Source organism: Muscardinus avellanarius (assembly GCF_963383645.1).
Source record: "Muscardinus avellanarius genome assembly, chromosome: 9".
NCBI classification, from domain to species: Eukaryota; Metazoa; Chordata; class Mammalia; order Rodentia; family Gliridae; genus Muscardinus; species Muscardinus avellanarius.
The window spans coordinates 63,776,809-63,803,741 of record NC_137795.1 but is presented as its reverse complement, the minus strand read 5'-3'; the positions used below and the strand labels follow the sequence as shown (position 1 = coordinate 63,803,741).

General features: G+C 46.5%; 1 protein-coding gene across 1 annotated transcript; it reads left to right on the top strand.

Moving 5' to 3' along the window:
• Positions 1-643: 643 nt before the first annotated feature.
• LOC308266804 (protein lifeguard 1-like) lies at positions 644-21,910 on the top strand (the record flags this gene model as incomplete). The annotated part of the gene is made up of 8 exons (XM_080701199.1): positions 644-905; positions 2,837-2,915; positions 7,579-7,669; positions 11,827-11,864; positions 11,948-12,035; positions 13,656-13,745; positions 15,337-15,384; positions 21,761-21,910. The coding sequence occupies 8 exons, from the start codon at positions 644-646 to the stop codon at positions 21,908-21,910; spliced, it is 846 nt and encodes a 281-aa protein (XP_080557325.1).
• Positions 21,911-26,933: the final 5,023 nt, after the last annotated feature.

Here is a 26,933-nt window from a genome sequence, read left to right as displayed (position 1 = left end):
AAAAAATACTAATTTCAGCCAGGCTTGGGGGTGAATGCCTGTAATCCTAGGACTTGGGAAGCCGAGGCAAGAGGATCACAGGTTCGAGACCAGCCTCAGCAACTTAGTGAGACTCTCAGAAACTTAGTGAGAACCTGTTTCAAAATAAAAAGAGCTGGGGTGTAGCTCGGAGGTAGAATCGCCCTCAGAGGTAGAATCTCCATACCCCCCAAACTTAATAATTGATTAAAATTACTCAACAGGCCAGGCATGGTGGCGCACGCTTGTAATCCCCGCGCTTGGGAGGTGGAGACAGGAGGATCGCGCAGGTTTGAAGCCAGCCAGGCTGGCTTAAGAGACCCTGTTTCCAAATAAAATATAAAATAGATCTGGGAGTGTAGCCCGGAGGTAGAAGGGCTTCATCCCCAGTACCACCAAAATAAAAAAAAATTACTCAACATGTCTCTCTTTTAAGTATTTGCTCATCATTCATCTCACAAATGTTTTTTGAGGACCAACATGGTAAGCACTGAGTCGGGGCAGTTAAAATTAGTAAAAATTAAATAAAATGAATAAACCCATCGAATGTCACGAGGATACTAAGGTTGTAGAGGTAGGACTGTGAGGATATGAATAACGGTTTTTGTCCTCCAGGAAAGTGGACATGGATGTCAGTGAGCCGATAGACTTCAGTGCCGGAGATCAACATCTGATCAGGAAAGCAGCAGATAAAGGCGTCCAGTCCAAATCTGATCAGCCCTACAAGTCTTCGCCTGCAGACCGACCGCAGGAAACTCGCGAGAATCCACGCCCAAAGGCCACTGAGCGGTCCGGTACCTACGTGGTACAGATTTTGGATGAGCTGTCCCCCGATGATAGCTCTGTACCTTCATCCAGCCCATTCTCAGACGTAGCCATCCGCAGAGGTAAGAATCCGGAAATGGGCTTTTTGAAAGAGAAGAGCCAATGTTTCCTTAAATAACTTCCCTGGTGTGGATTGTCAGAGGGATTTAATTTTGTTTCTAGCTTTCCCTACTCATGCTTCCTCAAGGACCGTGACATAGGGCTTCCATAATAGACCATCCCCAGGTTGTCCCAGAGATGCAGGAATCCATAATAAACATATGGTGTTTGGGCTTTTTTGGGAAACATGAATTAGTCATTGATTGCAAAATGTTCTCACCAATGCACGCAGTGATAATATTGGCTTAAGTTTCAAAAAATATTAATTCAGTGTCCTAGATATTAATTCTGTGTAAGTTGGGAGATACTCTCAGCAATGAGCAGTAGATACCTAAAACACTGTGGGCTAAATAAATGAGAAATTGTTTCTTTCTCATGCAATATGCTGCTTGAAGATAGAAGGTTTAAGGCTCATCCTGTAGGTCCCCGGAGTCCATGGTGCCTGCTCTTAAGCCCTCTGAGGGCCTCACAGGTGAACTTCGAGTACCCTCTGGAAAGATATCTTTTAGAGCTCTAACCTTTCAGGAAGAAAAGGGAGCAGGCAAAGGGCCAGAGACAAAGAAGGGCCAAGGGAGAGTGCTGCACCGACCTGGACTGGCATCCAGACCCAGCCACATCTGACTTATTTTCAGAAGCTGCCCCCAAGGGTTTTCAGTGGCATGTCATTGACCTGTCTCTATCACTTGGCCATCTCTGGGTCAAATGAGGAGGAAGTTGAGAGGAGTGGGTGTCACCTGGAGGCTGTACCCTCCCCTCATTTTTTGTTGTTGTTGTTGTTGTTTTGGTTTTTTTTTTTTTTAGTGCTAGGGATTGAGCCCAGGTACATTCTACCTCTGACCTAAATCATCCCCCTTTTTTTTCATTTTCCATTTTGAAACAGCATCCTGCTAAGTTGCTGAATGCCTAACTAAATGGCTGAGGCTGGCCTGGAATCTGCAATCTTTCTTGTCTCAGCCGCCCAAGTACTGGGATGACAGGTGTGTGGCACTGCGCCTGGCTGCTCCCCTGCTTTGCAAACACCGTGTAGTCTAGAAGAAGAGAGCATCTAAAAGCACATGGTGCCAGTAGGAGCTTTGCCATCTTGAAAAGGTCATTTAGGCATCTCACATCTCCATCTTCAAGTATCCGCAGTCCTCCTCTACCCCATTCTATTTCTCATGGAAGACAGAATGAAGCACATGAGGGGCAGTGAGCTAGGATCAGGCACTTCCTTGACTCCATTCATCTTGCTGGCTGGAGAAGGATTGTATTTAAGCATTGGAGTATGAAGATGCAATTACATGATTTTCATCCTGCTTAGGCAGTAGTCTTTGTAAAATGGAGAAGCCATAGATTTAACCTGACTTGAATGGATTATGTCTTTTTTTTTTTTCTTCTTAAACAGCTATGTGGAGGTATAATCTCCTGATCACTAACTTGACCACTTTGAAGTGTTCAATTCCCGGGGTTTCATGTACTTTCAGAGTTGTGCAGCCATCATCACTGAGAAAGGAGGATCACAGGTTCGAGGACAGCCTCGGCTATTTAGTGAGGCTCTCTACAACTTAGTGAGACCTTGCTTCAAAATAAAGAATAAAAAATAGGGCTGGAGGTGTAGCTTAGAGGTAGAACACTCCTGGGTTCAACCCCCAGAACCAAAATAAATAAGTAAATAGATAAATAAACAAATAAATAGGTTGGAGATGTTTCTGTATGTGGGAGTCTGAGACAGGAGGATCTCAGGTTCGTGGCCAGCCTCAGCAACTTAGCGAGGCCCTCAGCAACTTAAGAACCCTGTTTCCAAATTTAAAAAAAAAATAGGGCTGGGGGTATAGCTTGCAGGTAGAAGGCCTCAGCTTTACTCCGCAGTACCACAAATAAATAAGTGATAAAAACAATGCTTTTGTCTCCTTAGCTTTTATTGTCAAAGTATTCCTCATCCTGTCGGCTCAGCTGTTTGTCACTGGGGCGATTATCAGCGTATTTGTTTTCTGGTAAGTCTTTACGGCTGATGTAGAAGTAAATGCTAAGTTGTTCCCCTGAATTTTCACTGAATCAGCTTGTTTTAGTTTTGGTCATTGAAAAAATTACCTCCTTTCCTTCATGATTCCCAGGAGGAGAAATTTCTATAGTTTGTTCTTTTGAAGCAGCTCCTAGTCCAAGGTGGTGGGAGATTTCTAGAATTTCAGTTTAACTCCTCCCTAAGACAATAACTTCTCTTTGCTTTTTACTTCCTCTTATTTTGGACACTATATTTATTTCTTTATTTGCTTACTTTTTGGTGCCGCTTCTTTCTACCTTTTAGGGAGGGGAATTTGATCATTACGTATGAAACCTGAGTTTTGCATCTGAGAGTCTGGATTCCCTATAAGGCCTTGCTTCGCTTGTCTGGTTCATGAGCCCAGGGGCATTCTACCTCCGAGCTACACTCCCAGCCCTATTTTTTATTTTTATTTTGAAACAGATCTCACTAGGTGGATGAGAGCCTCACTACTTGCAGAGGCTGTCCTTGAACCTGTGATTGTCCTGTCTCAGCCTCCCATCACACCTGGCTTGGAACATTGTTCAGTTCAGAAATTACTTGAGGGACTATGACTGATCACTGCTTAAGTGCATCCTATGAAAATTTGTACTTATTAAACAAATAGATGCGTTGATTTCTCTTACTATGCATGCATATGAGCCTTACTATTTTTTAAACTAAGGAATTTTCTGGGCTTGGTAGCGCACGCTTGTAAACCCCGCGCTTGGGAGGCTGAGACAGGAGGATCGCACAGGTTCGAAGCCAGCCTCAGCTACTTAGTGAGGCTCTCAGCAACTTAGTGAGACCCTGTTTCCAAATAAAGTATAAAATAGGTCTGGGAGTATAGCCCAGGGGTACAAAGCCCCTGGGTCCACTCCCAGTACCACCAAAAAAAAAAAAAAAAAAAAAAAAAGAATTTTACTAGCTGTTTGTACTTATTCAAATTTGACTTACAATTTATAAAATTATCTTTTTATAAATGTATCTTTTTAAGCGGGGCATGGTGGCACATGCTTATAATCCCAGCACTTGGGAGGCCGAGACAGGATCGCACAGGTTTGAAGCCAGCCTCAGCTACTTAGTGAAGCTCTCGGCAACCTAGTGAGACCCTGTTTCCAAAAAGTATTAAGAAAAATAGGTCTGGGAGTATAGCCAGGAGGTAGAAAAGCCCCTGGGTTTCACCCCAATACCACCAAAAGAAAAAAAAAAGTATCCTTTTTTCTTGGTGCTAGGGATTGAACCCAGGGCCTCAGTGATGCTAAGCATGTGCTACACCTCCACCTGGATCTTTTCCTCTACCTCCCCACCCTCAAAAAACAAAAAAAAAAAAAAAAAAAAAAAACTCAGGAGCATTCTACCTCTGGTCTACAACCGAACTTTATTTTATTTTTATTTTGATAAGGGTCTTACTAGGTTGCTGAGGGTCTTGCTAAATTGCTGAGGCTACCCTCAAATCTGTGATCCTCCTGTCTCAGCCTCCTAGCTACTGAGATTACAGGTGTGTGTCACTTCACCCAGTTTCTTTCTTTCTCTCTCTCTCTTTTTGTGGGGGTACAGGGTATTGATCCTGGGGCAGTCTACCTCTGAGCTACACTCCCAGCCCAGTTTTACTTTTTGTTTTGAAACAGGATCTTGCTATGTTGGTGAGACTGGCCTTGATTCTATAATCCTTCTGTCTCAGCTTCCCAGCTACTGGGATTACAGACATGTGCCACCACACCCGGCTTTATTTCTCTTAAAAAGAAGAATTTTACACTGGGCGTAGTGGTGCATGCTTGCAATCCCAGCATTTGGGAGGCTGAGACTGAAGGATCGCAGCTTGTGGACAGCCTCAGCTACTTAGGCCCTCCGCAACTTAGTGAGACCCTGTTTCAAAAATAAAGAATAAAAACCAGTGATGGGGCCTCTGAGGCTGGGATCGAAGCCTGCAGAGGGGTGAGGCCAGTGCCAGGGCCAAGGAGGCCGGGATTGGAGCCTGCCATGAGGCTAGGCTGGTGCCGGTGCCAGCGAGGCCGGGATCGGAACCTGCCATGAGGCAAAGCCAGTGCTGGGGCCTCTGGGGCTGGGATTGGAGCCTGCCGAGGGGTGGGGCCAGTGCTGGGGCCAGCGAGGCTGGGATCAGAGCCTGCTGTGATGCAAGGCTGGTGCTGGGGCCTCTGAGGCCGGGGTCGGGGCCAGCAAGGCCAGGGTTGGGGTCTGCCATGAGGCAAGGCCGGTGCTGGGGCCTCCGAGGCCAAGATCAGAGCCTGCCAAGGGGTGAGGCTGGTGCTGGGGCCAGTGAGGCCAGGATCGGAGCCTGCTGTGAGGCAAGGCTGGTGCTGGGGCCTCTGAGGCTGGGGTCGGGGCCAGCGAGGCCAGGATTGGAGCCCGCCAAGGGGTGAGGCCGGTGCTGGGGCCAGCGAGGCCAGGATCAGGGCCTGCTGTGAGGCATGGCCAGTGCTGGGGCCTCTGAGGCCGGGATCAGAACCTGCTGAAGGGTGAGGCCAGTGTCAGGGCCAGAGAGGCCGTGATTGGAGCCTGCTGTGAGGCAAGGCTGGTGCTGGGGCCTCCAAGGCCAGGATTGGAGCCTGCCAAGGGGGGAGGCTGGTGCTGGGGCCAAGGAGGCTGGAATCGGAGCCTTTCATGCGGCAAGGTCGGTGCTGGGGTCAGCATGACCGTGATTGGTGCCTGCCATTTGGTGAGGTTGTAGATAGAGCCAGCAAGGCTGGGATAGGAAACTGCCTAAAGGCAAGGCCGGTGCAGGGGCCTCCGAGGCTTGGATCAGAGCCTGCCATGAGGCAAGGCCGGTGCTGGAGCCAGCAAGGCTGGGAACAGAGTCTGCTGGGTGACCAGGCCAGTGCCGGTGCCTTTGCAAGTGGGATCAGAACTTGCAATGTGGCATAAACAGAGAAATATCAAAGAAAAATAAAAAAATCAGATGCTCTCCCTAATATGCAAAAACTAGGAAGAAATGGGTAATAGGAGGGAATCCAGTGGAAGAAAGGGCCCTATGGAGGAGCAATTAAGGTGACCAATCAGAGAAGATGGGAAGGGGGAAGATGGAATCTCATTAAAACATAAGTTGTACATAAACAAATATATCAAAGTTAATCACTAAATCAAGCATGGGATTGAGGGAGGGGGAGGGAATGGGATGGGGATTGGATAAAGGCTAATTGGATGATGTATACTTGGATATCCTCACAAGTCTTATATTTCATTGTGATGTTTGATTACAATGAAACAATAAAAATTTATTTAAAAAAAGAATAGAAATAAGGCTGGGGGTGTAGCTCAGAGGTAGAATCCCCCTGGGTTCCATCCCCAATACCGGGAAAAAAAAAAAAAAAAGAAGAGTGTTTTACAATTTTATCCCCATCTGCCATTGTTAATCATTTAGGGTTTTTCTCATTGTTTTCATTATACTGTTCTATTTCTACTTAAATATTATGTTAGTTAGCAAAATATAATATTTACTATGTAAAACTGTATTAATTTTTTAACCAGGAAAGCTCCAAAAGTATGGATAGTTGCAAACCCCTGGTTCACCTATGCACTCTTGTAAGTATCCTCGACTTTAAAAAAATATTGTTTTTCTACTAGCTAGCAACTGAAATTTCAAAATGAGGTAAAGGGTAACAGTCTTGAAATGGCAAAACTATAAAGATGGACAGAAAACAGTTAAAGTGTGTGTGTGTAAAGGGGCAACACCAGGGAGGTCATTGTTGATATGTTATGAATTTTGATTATTGGTGGCTACATGTGTCTGTACATAGATTTGTGTCATAGTTCTCTGTCAAAGAACTACCTATGCACACTATACCAATGTCAAATTACTTGTTGTGATAGTATACTATTATACTATAGTGGTAAAAATTGCAATCATTGAAGAAAACCAAGTGTAAGTTTCATGGGACCTCTATGCCCCTTTGAAACTTCTTGAATCTATAATAGTTATTATCAAGTTAATAATACTATTTTTTTTTTGTGGTACTGGGAATGGAACCCAGGGGCTTTCTACCTCCAAGCTATACTCCCAGATCTATTTTATGTCTTATTTGGAAACAGGGTCTCACTAAGTTGCTGAGAGCCTCACTAAGTAGCTGAGGCTGGCTTTGAACCTACGTGATCATCCTGTCTCAGCCTCCCAAGCGTAGGGATTACAAGTGTGCATCACCATGCCCAGCTAATGATATTATCAAGTATTATTATTATTATTATTATTATTATTATTATTATTGTTGTTGTTTTTACTTGTGGCGCAGAGGACTGAACCCAGAGGCATTCTACCTCTGAGCTACATCCCCAAGCCTATTTGTTTTTTATTTTGAAACAGGTTCTTGCTAAATTGCTGAGGCTGGCTTTGAACCTGTGATCCCCCTGTCTGAACCTCCCAAGTACTGGTATTACAGGCATGTGCCACCATTTTCATAAAATGAAAAAAAATTTAAATACTCCACAAGCTATCGATGATAGCAATTGAAAAAAATCTAATTTTAAAGGCAAAAAAAGTAAAAGAAATACAATTTTTGCTTATATTCTTATCCTATAATGTCATATCGTATTTCTATTTACGTGCATCTCTATCTATCTGGCTATATCACACGGCGCGGTCACTGGAAGTGAGTAACATGTGGCTTTGCATTGTCCTCCAGCCCATCCTTTTTTCTCGTGCTTATTATTCTTGCTTGCTGTGGGGATCTCCGCCGTCAGGTGCCTGCAAATTACATTCTCCTGGGATTATTTGTAAGTAAAATTTATTAGCACCTCTGAAATATGTTTTTGTCCCTTTATTACATTCATTCCTTTTATCATGGCATTTCTTCCTATAAAGTAATAGAGTAGGGATTCTTTATGAAACACATTGTGTAGATAGAGTTCCTCACCTCCTGGTGTCCAAGCAAGCCAGGATCCTGGATGTGAGTCTCAGCGTCCATACCCAGCAGGTCTGCCGTGACTTACACTTTGGGACAAATGGCTTCCTCTTGAGCTGGAGAAGCCTGGCCGCCTGATGACCACAGTTTGGGCTGTGTTGTTGCCTTGGCTACCAGAGCACTGAGGAGCCTCTCCTGGCCAGCGTGAACAGCCTGCCCATCCATTGCCAGGCCTCTGTATCACGTCCTAGGCCCTGTACTTAACAATACACACACTGTGCTCAGGAAGGAGCAACGCACAAGCCGGTCTCGGGAAGCTACTGGGGTTCCCAGAGCAGAGGTGGTGGGGTAGAGGGAGGGACATAAGAAGGGTGCTATTTTTCTAGAAATGTTTGATTTTTTTTTTTTTCTGTACTACACCCGAGCTACACCCCTAGCGCTATTTTTAACTCTTTATTTATTTATTTATTTATTTATTTATTTTTTATTTTTATTTTTTGGTGGTACTGGGGTTCCTCGAAGCCCTTCTACCTCCGGGCTACACTCCCAGACCTATTTTTACATTTTTATTTGGAAACAGCGTCTCCTAAACCAGCGCGTGCGGCTGGCTTCGAACCTGCACGATCCTCCTGTCTCTGCCTCCCAAGCGCGGGGATTACAAACGTGCGCCACCACGCCCGGCTTAACTCTTTATTTTGAAACAGGGTCTCACTGAGTTGCAAAGGGCCTCACTAAGTAGTTGAGGCTGTCCACGAACTGCAATCCTCCTGTCTCAGCCCCCCAAATGCTGGGATCACAAGCATGCGCCACCACACCTGGCTCTGAATTTTTTATTTAAAAATTTAAAGCTAGTCATGGTGGTGCACACTTGTAATCCTAGTACTTGGGAGGCTGAGACAGGGAGGATCACAGGTTTAAGGCCAGTCTCCGCAAGTTAGTGAGGCCTTCAGTGGCTCATGGGGACCCTCTTTTAAACTAAAAAATAAAATAGGGCTGGGGATGTGGTTTGGAGGTAGAGTGCCCCTGGGTTCAGTCCCCAGAACTAAAAACAAGTTTTTTCCTATGAACAGATAGATGTTACTGTTCTCCAAGAAGCTCTCCTCTCTGATGTGCTCCTTTTTTTTCTCCTCAAAGCAAGTAACACTCAGGAGGATGACACCAGAGGGTGGTGGTTCGCAGACAGCCCTTGGCAACTTAGTGAAACCCTGTTTCAAAAATAAAAAACCAGCCAGGGATGGTGGTACACACTTGTAATCCCAGCATTTGGGAGGCTGAGACAGGAGGATCTTGGTTCAAGGACAGCCTCAGCTATTATTACTTAGTGAGGCCCTTTGCAACTCAGTGAGACCCTGTTTCAAAAGAAAGAATAAAAAATAGGGCTGGGGGTGTAGCTCGGAACTAGAATGCCTCTGGGTTCCATCCCCAGTACTGAAAAAAAAAAAAAAAAAAGAAAGTATATGGAGAAATCCATTTAGAAAAAAGAGTTGAGAGCAAACAGGGAAACGCTTGCATGAAAGATCACTTTCGTCCTGTGGCACTGTGGCTTGTGGAGCCCATACTACGAACGCTTGAAGTCACCAGGCAGGTTGAGTCTACAGCGTTTCCCACCCTGACTCAGTCCCTCTTCCTGACTTCCCAGTCTCTCCCAAACACACCACACACACACACACACACACACACACACACACACACACACACACACATACACACCTTTCATGTATTGCTGGGACAAGAGAAGTATGCAGCACCTGAGCTAGAAGGGGAGGGAAAGTATCTTGTATGGAAGATTGAAAGCAAGTATATGATTAGAATAGCATGTGTGTGCCAGGTGTGATGATGCATGCTTGTAATCCCCACACTTGGGAGGCGGAGACAGGAGGATCGCGCAGGTTTGAAGCCAGCCTTGCTGGCTTAAGAGATGCTTAAGAGATGCTTAAGAGATGATGTTTATATATATATATATAAATATATATATATATATTATATATATGTATGTATGTCTGGGAGTGTAGCCCGGAAGTAGACGGGTTTCCAGGAACCCCAGTACCACACACACACACACACACACACACACCAAAAAAAAAAATAGCATGTGTATGAACTTTTATTCAGCCATGAAGAAAAATGAAATTCTGTCATTTGCAGGAAAATGGATCAGAACTGGAGAGCATTATGTGAAGCGTAATAAGCCAGACTCAGAAAGTCAAGGGTTGAATGTCTTATATGTGGAATCTGGAAAGAAAAAAGGAAAAATTGGGGAGAACTCATAGAAACAGAAGGAAGACCAGTAGAGTAGAAGAAGGGAGCCCAGTGGGGAGAGGAGGGGTCATACCAGGGAATAACATGGACTAAATTATTTTATGGGCATGTAAAACTATGTAACAAGTCTCACCATTATATATAATCATAATGTATCAATAAAAATCCTAAAGGTAAATAAAATATTGTATAGCCAGGCATGATGGCATACGCCTGAAATCCCAGTACTTGGGAGGCAGAAACAGGTTGGAGGCCAGCCTCAGCAAGTACTGAGACTCTCATCAACCTAGAGAGACTCTATTTCAAAATAAAAACAAAATAGGGCTGGGAGTTTAGCTCAAAGGTAGAATGCCCCTGGGATCAACCCCCAATACCACATGCACACACAAAACACTGTAGGTATATGAAATAGGAACACTCTTTTCTCCTATAATGGGAATCAAGACAGCCTACTTGTAGAGCCTACAAGTCTAACAAAGTAGGGAACCAAGCAGTCGCCCCTGGGTCTGTGAGATCTAGGCAGGCCACGAGGGGCTTCCGGGGTTGGGGAGAGCATCCTTTTTCATCCTCTGATCCTGTCTACGGCTGGCCAGCTGGAGAAGTTCCAGCCAAGCCTAGTTCTCGCACTTTGGTCAGGACACAGCCGTCTGACTTCCTGAGACTGGAGGATTCCCTCCTGGCTCTTCCTGCCCACCAGTGGGTCCGCCATATCCCTGCACTTGCTCCAACTGTCCGCTGCTGTCCTCGCCCGCAGCTGTGGCCATCCTGAGCCTAAGTGGGCCAGTCACATCTGCAGTGTCTTTCCTGGGTGCATCCTCCGACTTGACTGCCCACTGGCTCTGGACCCTGCCTCTTCCCCGCTCGGCCACCCCAGCCCTGGCTCTATTCGGGCAGCAGGTGTCTCCCTCTGCAGCCCTCCTGCTGCCCCTGGGCGGAGTTGCAGCATGGTGCTCTGCCTTTCACCTTGCGGTCTCAGTTCTCACCCAGCTCCGAGGTAGGGGAAGAGTTTATGCTCACCCAGCAGCACCTGTGCGGTGAGTGAAACCTGTGTGGAGACAGCAGGTCCTGTCCCTGTTGGACATCACTGGACTGTGTGGATGGCCCCATTTGCTTCCTGACTATACGACCACCCACAAATGAACTTTTGAAAATATTTTCACTAGTGCCTATTAATGATACAGAATGTAGCTGGGTTCACGGTGCGCACCAGTAATCTCAGTACTTGGGAGACCGAGACAAGGAGGATCGCAGGTTTAAGGCCAGCCTCAGCAATTTAGCCTCAGCTGTTTCAAAATAAAAAAATAATAACAAAATGGGTTGGGGGTGTAGATGGAAGGTAGAATGCCCGTGGGTCCAATGGTTCAGTCTCTAGTACCAAATAGATGCACACAGAAATATATTCATGCACACATCCTCTGTGTTTAAACAGAATAGTGGGTTTCACCGAGGCATATCTGTCTATGTATATACGCTTGGGTTTTACATTCATAGTCAATACACATTCACTTCACTGAATGTGTTAGATTCACCATTAGTTTCTAAGAAACTTTGGCTAATAAAACAATTTTCTCTTGTCAGTCCTAGGGAGGACGTTCTGGGAGTGGTTGGTTGTGCTATTTGTCCCCTCGCCTGCCCTGCAGCTGTGCGCTGGGGTTGCATACCCTCGCTGGCCCCGCAGACCTGCCTGGAGCGCGCCCTCCAGGCCACTGGGGCCTCTGGGTCCTGGCCTTCAGCCTCAGGCTCCTGACTTCTTGTGCGTTTTGTTTTTAGACAGTTCTTCAAGGTCTGCTGCTAGGAACCGTAACAGTGTAAGTCTTGGATACACATTTGCTTATGCTCGCCTGTGTGCTTTTCTTTGAATATGGATGATAATCGTGGTCTTCCATTTTAGTTTCTATAATGCCGATGAGGTGCTGTGGGCGACGGCAGCGACCACCCTGGTGACAATTGCGCTCACTATATTCGCTCTACAAACGAAAGTACGTATTACTGGAGCAGGTTTCTGTCATGTGCAAGTATGCTCCCATGACCCTCCCATGACCCTCCATGATCCTCCCTTGACCCTCCCATGATCTTCCCATGACCCTACCATGACCCTCCATGACCCTCCCATGACCCTCCATGACCCTCCCATGACCCTCCTGGCCCAGCCTGTGCCCGCCCGCTCGCCTCTGTGCTGTGCCAGCCCATGGGCCTCAACACATGAGCCTCCTGCCCTCGGGCTTGCCAGGGGCTTGGACGGAGGAAGCCCAGTTGGAGACGTGAGGGAGGGAGGGTGGAGGGAAGCACTTATTCCCACAGCTTTCAGGAGACAAGTTCCTCTTGGGTGAGCCTTGTTCCTTACAAAAATTCACTGTCTAGAGACAGTCAACCCAGCACAGCCTTCCAGGCTCCTGTCTTCTTCCCTCTGGGCCCCTAGGTAGCAACAGCTCCCTACTCCTAACCTAGACCCATGTGTGCTGGTTCCCATGAAGATATGTGTGTGTGTGTGTGTGTGTGTGTGTGTGTGTGTGTGTGTGTATGTTACTGGGGATTGAACCCAGGGGCATTCTATCTCTGAGCTACACCCCCAGCCCTATTTTTTATTTTTATTTTTGAAACAGGGTTTAAGTAGGTTGATGACAGTCTCACTACTTGCTGAGGCTGTCCTTGAACCTGTAAGTCTCTTGCCTCAGCCTTCCAAGGGCTAGGATCACAGGTGTGCACCACCACCCCCAGCTTCCTTGAAGATACTTTTATAGCCGGGCAATGGTGCACGCTTGTAATTCCGCTTGGGAGGCGGAGACAGGAGGATCACGCAGGTTCAAAGTCAGCCTCGCTGGAAGAGACCCTGTTTCCAAATAAAAAAAAAATTAAAATAGGTCTGGGAGGGTAGCCTGGAGGTAGAAGGGTTTCCAGGAACCCCAATACCACCAAAAAAAAAAAAAAAAGAGATTACTTTTATAGATAGCTCCTTTATACACAAGCCCTCCTGGAACCATCCTATTTGAGTTTAGCATCTGTTCTGGGCTAGGGCTCGGGCATGGTGGTGCATAACTGTAATCCCAGCGTTTAGGAGCCTGAGACAGGACAATGGCACAGGTTCGAAGTCAGCCTCGGCTACTTAGTGAGGCTCTCAGCAACTTAGTGAGCCCTGTTTCCAAATAAAGTATAAAATAGGTCTGAGAGTGTAGCCCGGAGGTAGAAAAGCCCCTGGGTTCCACCCCCAGTACCACAGAAAATAAATAAATAAAAATCAAAGAGCTGTAGAGTTCAGCAGAACACAAAAGGGCCATGATTCCTCTGAGAATGCCAGGTGATTCAGAACTACCCCCCCCCCCTTTTTGGTACTGGGGATGGAACCCAGGGTCATTGAACCTCCGAGCTACACCCCCAGTCCTATTTTTTAGTCTTTTTATTTTTGAAACGGTGTCCCACTGAGTTGCTAAGGGTCTAAGTAGCTGAGGCTGTCCTTGAACTGTAATCCCCGGTCTCCACCTCCGGATTGCTGGGATTACAAGTGTGTGCCACCATGCCTGGCATGGAACCGCCCCTTTGTAATGGTGGCACCGGCCTCTGCGTCCGTCCGTCCTTAGAACCTGCTGTTTTTGTTTCCTCAGTGGGATTTCACCTTGCTGAACGGAGTGCTGTTTGTTTCCATCTTCGTCCTTCTGATCTACGGACTTCTCTTAATCTTCATTCGTGCCTACGTGAGTGGCGCCCCCTGGGAAGCCGCAGAGAATTGCCCAAGGCCTGGGTGAAGTGCTGGCGCCTCAGCCTGGGCCCTCTGAGAGGCAGTCGTGGAGCTGGGGCTCAGCATGCCAGGCTTTTAAGAAGAGATGTGTCCCCAAGAAGAGTGGGGAGGGGTGGCTGCCGGCTCGGGGAGCTGCGGCCCGGGTGGTACGTGGCACTCCGAGGAGGGAGAAGGCAGGCAGGCTGGCTGGGCAGTCTACACCTGGTGTGGTCTAAGGCAGGGACAGCGAGGCCCTGGTCCCTGCCTCTCGGAGGGCCTCACTCCCAGTCTATGGTGGGTACGTGACCAGGACAAAGAGCAATGGGTGGCTCAGAGCTGGGCTCCTGGTCAGCTCCATGTCCTCCCTGTGACTGAGGGGCCCCAGGTCCAGGTGTCCTGGGGAGGTGCATGGGCATCCGTTAGCCCCGCCGACGCCGAGTCCCCTCCACTGAGGACCAGCCCTCCCAGGGCCTGCTCTTCTGCTGCCCAGCGCCCCTCCCCTGGCCTCTCTCCACCCTTGCACATGGAGATTTAGCCCACACTGATCAGAGCCAGATCCCAGTCACTAGTTTGAGGCAGAGACCTGGAGAGTCTCACTGAGCTCCTGGGTGGGAATAAGAGCCGGAGTTCCGGGCCTGGGAGCCCTTCCCCTCTCCCCTTCTATGGTATGGTGAGCTGCTTCTGCTGCCGCGGAGGGACCTGAGAGCTGGTCTCCGGCAGGCCTGGCACATGTGCTGAGTCCCAGAGAGAGCACGGATGCTCCCCATCACTCAGCAGATTGACTGTTTCCACTCCAGCTAGAGTGTGTGAGGCTGCTAAGTTCCATGAGCCGCGGGGAGGGCGGATCTCTCTAGAAGACCATGTGGACGACTCCAGAAGTGAAACACAGCCAGGTGTGGTGGCACATGGCTGTAATCCCAGTGCTTGGGAGGCTGAGACAGGAGAATCTCAGATTGGAGGACAGCATCAGTAAAGCAGCAAAACTCTCAGCAAACTAGCGAGATCCTGATTCAAAACAAAACAAGCCGGGCGTGGTGGCGCACGCTTGTCATCCCCACACTTGGGAGGAGGAGTCAGGAGGATCGTGCAGGTTCGAAGCCAGCAGCGCTGGCTTAAGAGACCCTGTTTCCAAAAATTAAAAAGTATAAAATAGGTCTGGGAGTGTAGCCCAGAGGTAGAAGGGTTTCCAGGAACCCCAGTACCACCAAAAGAAAAAAGGGGGGGAGATGGGGCATAGTGCAGTGGTAGAATACTCCAGAGTTTGATACCCAGTAACACACACACACATACACACACACACACACACACACACACCCCTGATGGTCTGGCACATTCTCCTTGCCGGGCCATGCACAAGGTGCTGAGCCCTGTCTCGAGGAACCTGGCTTGGCACATGCGCGGATGGCTTCTCTTTGCAAGTTTGTGGTACCTGGATGGATGTTGTTGACCGTGTTAAGAAGTGGTTCATTCCCCCAAAGATTTGGCTCCCACAGTATTGGTCTTCAGAGAGCCCGGTTGTTAAATGGAATCTGGTTCTCAGGCTACCGCTGTTTCCTTTCTCTCCGCAGTGGCTGCACCTGCTGTATGCCGGACTGGGAACCGTGATCTTCTCCTTAGTAAGTCCCACTCTGTTTCTTTGATGAGGATTGTGGTGCGCCGACCAGCCCGTGGCTCCTCGCTGGAGTCAGCGGTTCACTGGAAACCCTGCGGCCCCTCGCCACCTCTTAGAGACCACATCCGAAACCTTTCCCTGAGTCAATATAAGAAAGAGAACGAAGAATTATGGATGAGCCTTGAAGCTTGTCATAGTAAGGCCTGGTTCCAGTTTTCCCCTAGACCAGTGTCTTGTTTCTATTCTTTCACAGCACAAACTTCAGCCAGGCATGATGGTGCAGGACTGTAATCTCAGTCCTTGGGAGGCTGAGATAGCAGAGGGCAGCCTCAGCAACCTAGTGAGACCCTGTTTTAAACGTTAGAAAAGGGCTGGGGATGTAGATTGGAGGTAGAATGCCATTGGGTTCACTCCTCAGTACTGCAAAGAAACAGCCCACCACAACAAAATCCCCACCACAATGTCAACTTCTCATTAGGGATCTGGCCGGGGTCACCGATGTGTGTTTGAAAATCACTTACTCTCCATTTAGCCCCATCTCTTGTGCCACCACTTTATGATTATTTTAAGGAATATCTTACTTAAAAAGTAATGCACGCCAGGCGTGGTGGCGCACGCTTGTAATCCCCGCGCTTGGGAGGCGGAGACAGGAGGATCGCGCTGGTTCGAAGCCAGCCTCGCTGGCTTAAGAGACCATGTTTCCAAATAAAAATATAACATAGGTCTGGGAGTGTAGCCTGGAGGTAGAAGGATTTCCAGGAATCCCAGTACCACCAATAAATAAATAAATAAATAAATAAATAAATAAATAAATAATAAAATAGCCAGGCATGGTGGCACATGCTTGTAATCCCAGCACTTGGGAGGCTGAGACAGGAGGATCACACAGGTTCAAAGCCAGCCTCAGTTTCTTAGTGAGACTCTCAGAAACTTAGTGAGACCCTGTTTCCAAATAAAATAGAAAATAGGTCTGGAAGTATAGCCCGGAGGTAGAAAGCCTCTGGGTTCCACCCCCAGCACCACACACAAAATATATATATAAATAAAAAATAAAATAAGAATAAAAAATAAACTGGGCATAGTGGTGCACGCTTGTAATCTTAGCGTTTGGGAGACAGAGACCGGAGGATGCCAGTTTGTGGACAGCTTCAACTACTTAGTGAGGCCCTCAACTCTTGGTGAGTTATCTCCTCAGAGGTAACTATTGTTATCAGTTTGGGGGAATCTTTTTAGAATTTTCATTCTTGTTTTCTTTTTCTCTCCTTCATTTTTTCTGTGATACTGATATTGAACCTAGGGGTGCTCTTTCTCTGAGCTATGCATCAGCCCTATTTTGCTTTTTATTTTGAAGCAGGGTTTCACTAATTTGTCAAGGCTGGCCTTAAACCTGCGATCCTCATGTCTCACTCAGCCTCCCAAGGACTGGGATAGCAGGTATCTGCCATTGTGCCCAGCTTCTCAGAATTCCTTTACACATAAATGTACCATTTCCTCTTACGCTGATATAGTCAGAATATATTTAATATTTTGCCTTGGATTTTTTGCTTAAAAATAATAGTCTTTAAGCTGGGCTTGGTGGCGCGCACTTGTAATCCCCGCGCTTGGGAGGCGGAGACAGGAGGATCGCGCAGGTTCGAAGCCAGCCGCGCTGGCTTAAGAGACCTGTTTCCTAATAAAAATATAACATAGGTCTGGGAGTATAGCCCGGAGGTAGAAGGGCTTCCAGGAACCCCAGTACCACACACACACACACACACACACACACACACACACAAAAAAAAAAAAATAATAATAATAATAGTCTTTATATATCAGAAGACCTGAGTGTAACTCATTTATTTTGAAATGAGTGATATTCCATTGTGTGGCTGTGTGATATTCTACTGTATACTTTTATTAAATCACCTCTTTTAGGGTTTTATTTTTATTTTTTCACTTATTTTTTGTAATGCTAGGAGTTGAACCTAGGGCCTTGTGCTTGCTAGGCAAGGGCTTTAAAACTGATTTTTACATTTCAGTCCCTTAGGGTTTTCTTTTTTAAAAATTTTTAATTGGTGCATTGCAGTCATACATCTTAATGGGGTACAAGATGGTGAAGACATACATCACCCTTAGGGTTTTCAAAGAAAAAAAATATTTTGAAAATCTCCAAACATACCTAGAAGTAAAGGCAATGGTAGAATGAGCCCCTACATTACCACCACGCTCTAACCCCATCCAGGGTTTCCTTCATCGTGTTACTTGTTATTGGAACAGTGTCATGTCTTTTAAATACGGAAAAGTTGATACCAGGAGATTAAGGTTGAGTGTTTACATTTTACTTTTCCCATTTCTCCTACCATAAAAGGAATCGATCTCTGCGCATCTTCCTTTATTCCTGCGTGCTGGTCCCTTGGGTGTCGATGTTTGCCGGGGTGTGTCTCTGGCTCTGGCTTCTTTCAGGCGCAGTTTGTTTGCATACCAAAGTATGTTGCCGTGCCGTTCCCATCTGCAGGTGCAGCCAAAGCTTCCATAGGCTCAGGCAGGTCTCCCAATGCCAAACAAAGTGTGTGTGTGTGTGTGTGTGTGTGTGTGTGTGTGTGTGTGTGTGTTAACTGCCAGGGTTGTGATGAGGAGTGAGGTGGGCTACCTCACTTCCAGCGCTCCACTCGCAGGGGTCTGCGCTGCCTGGGGCTCCCCTGAGGGTGGGTTGTCTTGGATGGTATCCCAGCCTGGTCCTCCTGGAGGGGCGGGGCAGGGCTGGAGCCCTCCCACTTCCCTGCCTGCCCCGAAAAGCCACACTCCTAAGCACCCAGTCATTCCTGTGAAATGACTATGTCATTACTCTGCTCTTAGAAGAAGAAAAAATAAGATAAATTCAAGGATTTGGGGAGATGAAGACAGGAAAGCACTTGTTCATACAATTTAGGGCCCCAGAGTGATGGACAGAGGTAAGAGCAAAGCGCCATGCTCAGCCTCTCAGGGCCTTTTGGCTGGCCAAATGTCCCAGTTTACCTGGGACTGGGGCTTTCCCAGGATGTCCCAAAGTCCTGTGTGATTTGGAATGGTTGGTCACCCAGCTGGTTTTCTTTGCAAAGGTGCTGGAATGTGGCACAGGTAAAAGCTCCACTCCCTTCTCGGCGACCCACAGCGTCCTTCCCCTTTCCAAGGCTCAGTTAAGTCTTGCCAACGTCAAGTGGGTCGCTCCAACATTACACGGGATAACATCTGTCATGAACTCAGTGCGGGGCTGCCCAGCGAGCGCCCAATAACTTCTGTCTAGTTCTTTCCTCCCTTCTCCTCATTCCTATAAACAAGCCCACATGGGAACCCGGAGCCAGAGGGAGCCAAGACCTGCCTTCCATGGGATGGGCTGCACCACAGTGGCTGTTGTTCTATTCTGGATATCTTTAAAACTCAAAGAATTCTCTCCACTGCTGGTGTTGCCTGAGGAGCCATGCCTCACAGTGTCTGGTGGTGGTAGCTGAGTTTTCTTCCCCTCCCTCCAACGGACTCACTGCCAGGCTCTGCTCCTTCCACAACAGACACAAACATGGCTTTTTTTATTTTCTTTTTTGAATATAATTTTGCCGGGCGTGGTGGCGCACGCTTGTGATCCCTGCACTTGGGAGGCGGAGACAGGAGGATCGCGCAGGTTTGAAGCCAGCCTCGCTGGCTTAGGAGACCCTGTTTCCAAATAAAAAAGTATAAAATAGGTCTGGGAGTGTAGCCCGGAGGTAGAAGGGTTTCCAGGAACCCCAGTACCACCAAATAAACAAACAAACAAACAAATAAACTCTTATTGGCGCATTAATGTCTCACATCATAATGTAGTTTGCAGCGATAATGACATCCATGCACACAGCACTTGCTGTTCCCGGCTCCCTCCGCAGTTCCTCCCTTTCCCCATATTGCAATATTGAGATTGCCGTTGATAATTTTGTATATGTATCGTGTTAATTGAAGTGTTTCCTTCGTCATTTCTCCCTCGCCCCCCCCCCCAGCCCACCTCCCTCACTCCGCTGGGGCTTCCCCATTACCTGGTCCCTTAATTACTCCCTGTCTTCTGCATATGAGAAAAAAAAACACAGCACTCTTCACTTTCTGGAACTGGCTAATCTTGCTTAACCTAATGCTGTCTAGGTCCATCCATTTTCTAGCAAATGACATAATTTTGTTGTTCTTTATTGACTGAGTGGAATTCCATTGTGTGTATTTTCCATAATTTTGTCATCCATTCGTCTGTTGGACACCTAGGTTCGTCCCATGATTTGGCTGTATATGAATTGTGCTGCTATAAGTATGGGTATGCATGTATTACCATAATATTCTGATTCAGTCCCTTTGGAAAGATACCCAGGAGTGGGATAGATGGATCATACGATGGATTCATTCCCAGTTTGCTGAGGAATCTCCACACTGATCTTCATAGCAGCTGTACTAATCTGCAATCCCACCAACAGTGTAGAGAGTTTGAATTCCACCACCTCCTTACCAGCATTTACTGTTATTTGACTTCTTGCTGATTGCCAGTCTGATTGGGTTAGATGGATCTCAGTGTAATTTTGATTTGCATCTCCTCGACTGCTAATAATGTTGAACATTTTTTCATATACTTATTGGCCATTTGTATTTCTTTTTTTTTTTTTTTTGCGGTACTGCAGAAGGAATCCAGGGGTATTCTACCTCCGAATGACAACCCCAGTCCTATTTTTTATTCTTTATTTTAAAGCAGGGTCTCACTGAGTTGCAAAGGGCCTCACTAAGTAGCTGAGGCTGTCTGCGAACCGCGATCCTCCTGTCTCAGCCTCCAAAATGCTGGGATTACAAGTGTGAGCCACCATGCCCGGCTGTATTTCTTCTTTTGTGAAGTAACTTACCTACTGCCATTGCATGAACAGGGTTCTTTGGGGGGGGGGTTACTTAACCATACCCAGGTGCCCTTTACCCCTCATTCTCTTTTGAATAGGCATCTTCAGAAATTCATCCCCATACAGTGAGATTTGCTATCACCCAAGCTCCAAGAATTCAGAATTATTACTCTGCAAATCCAGGTGTCTGGGAAACAGTCTCAGTTTTGATTGTCTATCAAGAACATGTGGGTGAAGCCGGGCATGGTGGGACATACTTATAATTCCAGCGCTTGAGAGGCTGAGACGGGAGGATCACACAGGTTCAAAGCCATCCTCAGCTGGCTTAAGAGGCCCTGTTTCCAATAAAATATAAAATAGGTCTGGGACTGTAGCCTGGAGATAGAAAAGCCCCTGGGTTCCACCCACAGTAACCCCCCCAAAAAAAAGAACATGATGTGGGTGGAGGAATTGCCAACACAGGAATTTTATAGTCGATCTCTGTGTCTACTTTGTCCAGTGGGTCCACATCATTGACTAAAGGTACAAATCCTTTTGTTTTGGAGAGCAAATAAGGGCTGGGATGTGGTCCCACAGGCTTATTAATTTTTTTTTATGGTATTGGGGATGGAACCCAGGGGCACTGTGCCTCTGAGATACATTCCCAGTCCCATTTTATTTTTTATTTCAAAACAGGGTCTCACTAAATTGCTGAAGGCCTAAGTTGCTGCGGCTGGCCTTGAACCTGTGATCCTCTTGTTTCAGCCTCCCAAGTACTGGGATCACAGGTGTGTGCTACCACGCCTGGCTATATATGAATTGTGCTGCTGTAAGCATGGTAGGCCTTTGCTTTTATAGGGTACAAACTTGGGGACCTTATGAATGACTGAGGGTGAAGGAATAACATATTCATCCCCATACTGACTTTCTGAAATACCTTTCTTTGATGCTAAAATAATTTTCTTCAGAGTATTTAGGACACTTACCTGATGGACATGTACTGTGTGTGTGTGTGTGTGTGTGTGTGTGTGTTAATGGGGATTAAACCCAGGGGCATAATTTGTACCTCTGAGTGATACCCCCAGCCATATTTTATTATTTATTTATTTATTTATTTATTGGTGGTACTGGGGTTCCTGGAAACCTTATTTATTTATTTATTTATTTATTTGTGGTACTGGGGTTCCTGGAAACCCTTCTACCTCTGGGCTACACTCCCAAAACTATTTTATACTTTTTTATATTTTGTTATTTGGAAACAGGGTCTCCTAAGCTGGCTTGCATCAAACCTGCGCGATCCTCCTGTCTCCGCCTCCCAAGTGCGGGGATTACAAGCGTGCGCCACCACGCCTGGCCCATATTTTGTTTATTTTTTACTTGGAAACAGGGTCTCACTAAGTTGCTGAGGGCCTTGCTAAATTGCTGAGGCTGGCCATGAACCTGCGATCCTCCTGTCCCAGCCTCCCAAATACTGGGATGACAGGTGTGCGCCACCACATTTGGCTGGACACGTACGGTTTAAGCAGCTAATTCTTCTTCCTGTTCTTCCAGTACCTGGTGATGGACGTGCAGCTCATGGTGGGAGGGCGCCACCATTATGCCCTGGACCCGGAGGAATATGTTTTTGCTGCCCTGAACATCTACTTGGACATCATCAACCTTTTCCTTTTTATTTTGCAACTGATTGGACTGGGGCGGTAGTGGTATTGCCAAGGATAGCTCATGTGGAGGGGACAGGGAGGGAGAGAGGGACACTTGTGAAGGGCCGCCAGGCGTAGACACACACAGAGATTACAACTTGCTGAGCCCTTTTTTTATTTAAAAAAGTCTAAGGCCCTCCCCCGTCTTTATTGGTCAAATGAAACAGTACCCAGTAGATGGGAGCTGTTGCTGTTATTAATTTTAGATCCATTGTCACATAGCAAAACTTTCTGGGGGACATTTCTGATTTTTATAAATTTGAAAGATGAGTATCATAGTTGTATACTTATGAACATTTTAAAGATGCCCATCATTTGTTGAAGTTTGGCAGGCACTATTTAATGCTGTAAACATCTCTACATGAATAAAACTGATTACAGAAGCTTAAATTTACTTCTTTACTCTTGATTTGAAGGTTCTATGGGAATATTTTGGCATCTCATTTTCGGGAGCGGGTACTAGGATTTAACCGAGGGACACTCTACCTCCAAGCTACATCCCCAGCCCCTTTTATTTATTTATTTTATTTTGCAAAAGAATCTTGCTAAGTTGCTGAGGGTCAAGTCTGTGGATGTTGGCCTTGAACCTGTTACTCTTCTGTCTCAGCCTACCAGGTACTGGGATGGCAGGCACGCACCAGCACGTCATGTCTTAAAATAGGCTTTTATTGGTACATTGTAGTTACACATCACAGTGAGATTCACATGATACAAACATACATGCACGCAGCACTTGGCGTGTTTTCCTTTGGGTCCCACTGCACTCTTCCCCCTCCCCATACATACCAGTGAGACTGGCCATGATATCTTCATCTATGGACACACATTCTTTGAAATGTTTCTTTCATCAAACCTTTTGTCCCTTTCCATGTCGCCTTCCCGTATCACCTTACATTCTTCTACTGGTCTCTCCATTTATCTGCAGTCCCTTTAAAAGTTTCCTATTTTCTCTCTAGATTTCATATATAAGAGAAAACCCCGGCTCATTTTTTTTTTTTTTTTTTTTTAAGTAAGACAAACCAAAGAATTCTGACATGTCCATGAAAGGCCTATCCTAAGCTTGGCTCAGAGACCAACTTCTCTGGGACAATTGGCTTTCTCTGAAGCCCTATAATATTTTAAATTTAATTTTTTATTTTTAGTTGTGGTAAAAAATACATTAGATTTACATGTTAACTGTTTCAAGTATATAGTTCAGCAGTGTTAAGTATATTTACGCTGTTGTATAACGAATACCAGAACTTTTTCATCTTGTGAAACTGAAGCTCTATTTGTACCTGTTAAGAGGTTCTTTTGAATTAAATGACATATTTATAAATGTCTTATACAACCACTTTATGTTCCTGAATGTTGTATGTCCCTTGCTGGGGGGGGGATACTTGATGAGGAAAAGTTTTACTCAGATGTAAAAACTCATTTCCAAATCCATCCAGACAAACCTCCACCTGCACCCCCGCCACACATACTTTTAATTCTGAGTCCTGGTCCGTCAGTCTTTGCCGCTTGCCCCAGCAGGTCAGCATGTCATGGCTGTAGTACAGACGAAGTTCTTTAACCCTCAAAGGCTTAGGATTTCAAGCTGGGCGTGGTGGGGCATGCCTGTAAATCCAGTACTTGGGAGGCTGAGACAGGACAATCACAGGTTCAAAGCTAGCCTCAGGGCTTGGGTGTAGCTCAGAAGTAGAATGCCCTAGTACCATAATAATAATAATAATAATAATAATAAATTTAGGATTTCATATTTATTTTGTAGGCATAAGGTTTTCTATGTAGTATCATGGTGAAGGCATGCTTTAGGGGATTAGTGTTGTCATGGCGGGTGGGTGAGGTTAGATTCTGGAGAAAGGAAGGGTGGTACAAGGGTTACTGCAAGACCGTAGGCTCAAGGCACTGAGGGACACAAGGAGGACACTAGATGGGGTAGAACTAATCACGTGTGATCAAGATGGCGGACAAAATTCATATCTGCTTGGACAGATCTGCAATGCAGGGGAAATTAGGTTGTACTGCAGGTAATTGGTTTTTACTAAAATAAGACCATTTCAAGAAAGGAGGAAATAACTTGGGGAGTTGTTTTCAGTGTGTAGAAACAGAGGGAATGTTAACTTGGTTGAGGTTTGGGAGCTTGAGCTCAGGGCTGGACATATAGAATTGGGGGCCATCACCATCTGGTGAGATCAGACCCAACTGTTGGGAGTGAGAGAGGAGGAGGGAGGGAGGGGCCCGAGAAGGAACTGTGGGAATTCTCATAATTTAGAGATGCAAGAAAATGGCCACTGGCCCATCCAAATATGAGGATGGTGAGAGCAAATCACCACGAAGAGTGGGAAGTGTTGGGGTGACTCAGCTACGATTCTTTTAGGGCTGTGGTGTCCAGGCCCTTGAGAATACCTGAGGGGTTTTCATGATCAAAACAGTCAAGCCGGGCGTGGTGGCACATGCCTGTAATCCCAGCATTTGGGAGGCGGAGACAGGAGTATCCTGCAGGTTCGAAGCCAGCGTGCTGGCTTAAGAGACCCTGTTTCCAAATAAAAATATAACAAAATAGGTCTGGGAGTGTAGCCCAGAGGTAGAAGGGTTCCCAGGAACCCCAGTACCACACACACACACACACACACACACACACACACACACACACACACAAATAAAAAAATAAGGCAGGGGAGGCCAAATGCCCCTGGGTTCCATCCCCAGACCTGGAAAAAAAAAAAAAAAAAAACCCACAGCAGGGTGTGGTGGTACAGCCTGCAATCCCAGTACCCAGCAACCTAGTGAGATCCTGTTTCAAAAGAACAAAAAAATAAAACAGGATGGGGGTATAGCTCAGAGGTAGAATTGCCCTGAGTTCATTTCCCCCGTCTGTCTCTCTCTCTCTCTCTCTCTCTCTCACACACACACACACACACACACACACACACACACACACACACACACACACAGTCAAGGCACAAGAAAACTGAGAACGAGACGAGAGTATTCAACAGTGAGCACATCACTGACTCTGAGGGAGCCGGGAGTCCAGAATTCATGGTCACAGTGGAATGAGAGGCCAGAGACAGAGAGAGGGCAGCCAGATTCAGCCGCCGCCAGGGGAGAAGGAGCAGGGGCAGGCGAAAGTTGTGCTTTTGCTTCTTGGTTTTCCAGGACAGGGGAAAATTTAGGCATGTTTGAAGACAGAAAGAAATGAAAAGTCCTAGAAACTAGGACAAATCAAAGCAAGTATGGATAGGAGGAGGAGAAGGCCTTGCACAGGCCGAGGGCTGGAAGGACAGAGACACCTGCGCAGCCTCTTCTGAGGCAGACTGACTGGAGGACACATGGGGGACAGGACTCTGCCGAGCCCATGCCGGAGGATGAGGGCTCAGAACCCTGGAGGGGTTTGATCCAGCTGCTCTGGGCTATGCACGGGAGTCAGACAGAGAGGGCTGGTTACTCCTTCTTTTATCAAAAGGATTAAAAACATTGAGTCTTGCTGGGCATTGTGGCACACGCTTGTCATCCCAGTACTTGGGTGGCTGAGACTGGAGGAGCGCTCGTGTTCAAAGCCAGCCTCAGAAACTTAGTGAGACCCTGTTTCCAAATAAAATATAGAGTAGGTCTGGGGGTGTATCCTGGAGTTAGAAGGCCCTTGGGTTCCATCCACAGGACCATAAAAAAAAAAAAATTGGGTGTGATGGCACATGCCTGAAATCCTAGTACTTGGGAGGCTGAAACAGGGGGATTGCAGGCTTAAGACCGGCCCTCAGCAATGCAGGGATACAGCGATACTGTGTTTGGAAACAAAAAATAACAAATAAATAAAAAGGGCTGTGAGTGTAGCTTGGAGGTTGAGTGTTCTTGGGTTCAGCCCCCAATATCACACAAACATACATACAAAGTATTAAAATAAGGCTGACTTAACACATCTCAAGTAAGACTTGTGGGCTAACTGCAAACATGATGGGCAGCCCCAGGCACCTGTCTTTATTACGATTGTTTCAGCCTCACCCTATCTTGCTATCTTGTGGTTATGGTACTCTCAGAAGGGGGCTCCTAATGCCAGGTGTGATGGCGCATGCTTTTAATCCCCGTGCTGGGAGGCAGAGACAGGAGGATCTCGCAGGTTCGAAGCCAGCCTCCCTGGCTTAAGAGACCCTGTTTCCAAAAATAAAATAGGTCTGGGAGTGTAGCCCGGAGGTAGAAGGGCTTCCAGGAACCCCAGTACCACCAAAAAAAAAAAAAAAAAAAAAAAAAAAAAAAAAAGGAGGGGGCTCCTGCCTGACGTGGTGGTGCACACTTATAATCCCAACATTTGGGAGGCTGAGGAAGATCGTGGTCCGAGGATGGCCTCAGCTACTACTTAGGTGCTTTGCAACTCAGTGAGACCCTGTTTCAAAATAAAGAACAAAAAATAGGGCTGGGGGTGTAGCTTGGAGGTTGAATGCTCCTGGGTTCCATCCCCAGTACAATAAAAAAAGAAGGGGGCTCCAGCAGAGTCTCATGTTGTTTTGTTATCTCTTAGCTCACAATCAGAAACATCCTGGAATTTGAGATTCACCTCTGAAATGTGAGTAACTCAAAGACAAAGGAACTTTAAGGCCTATCTGTTTCCACTCACATGTGGAAGCTAGAGGGAAATTGAGAAATTGGGACATCAGATAAATAAGGGGAGATCCTAGAAGATGGAAGGGGTTTTCAGGAGGGAGGCGAATGGGGAGACTTGATGAAGGAAACAATTCAAATGATGCTATGTCCATATATGAAATTATCAACACCAACTCAGTATTATGTACAGGGAGTTGGGGGGAGCGGGGTGGGGTCTGGGCAGAAACACACGTTGAACTTCATTATCGTGTACAATTACAATGCACCAATTTTAAAAAAAACAACCACTCAGCAAAAATCCTTGCGAGGACCCTCCAAAGCTCCTGGGCCTGGAGATCTTAACAAGCATTACTGTGCATGCTCTTGCCAAAGGCTTTGAGAGCGAAGTCACAGGGAATTAATTGCATACAGGAAAGCAAGTGTAGCTGGGAAGCTTTGAG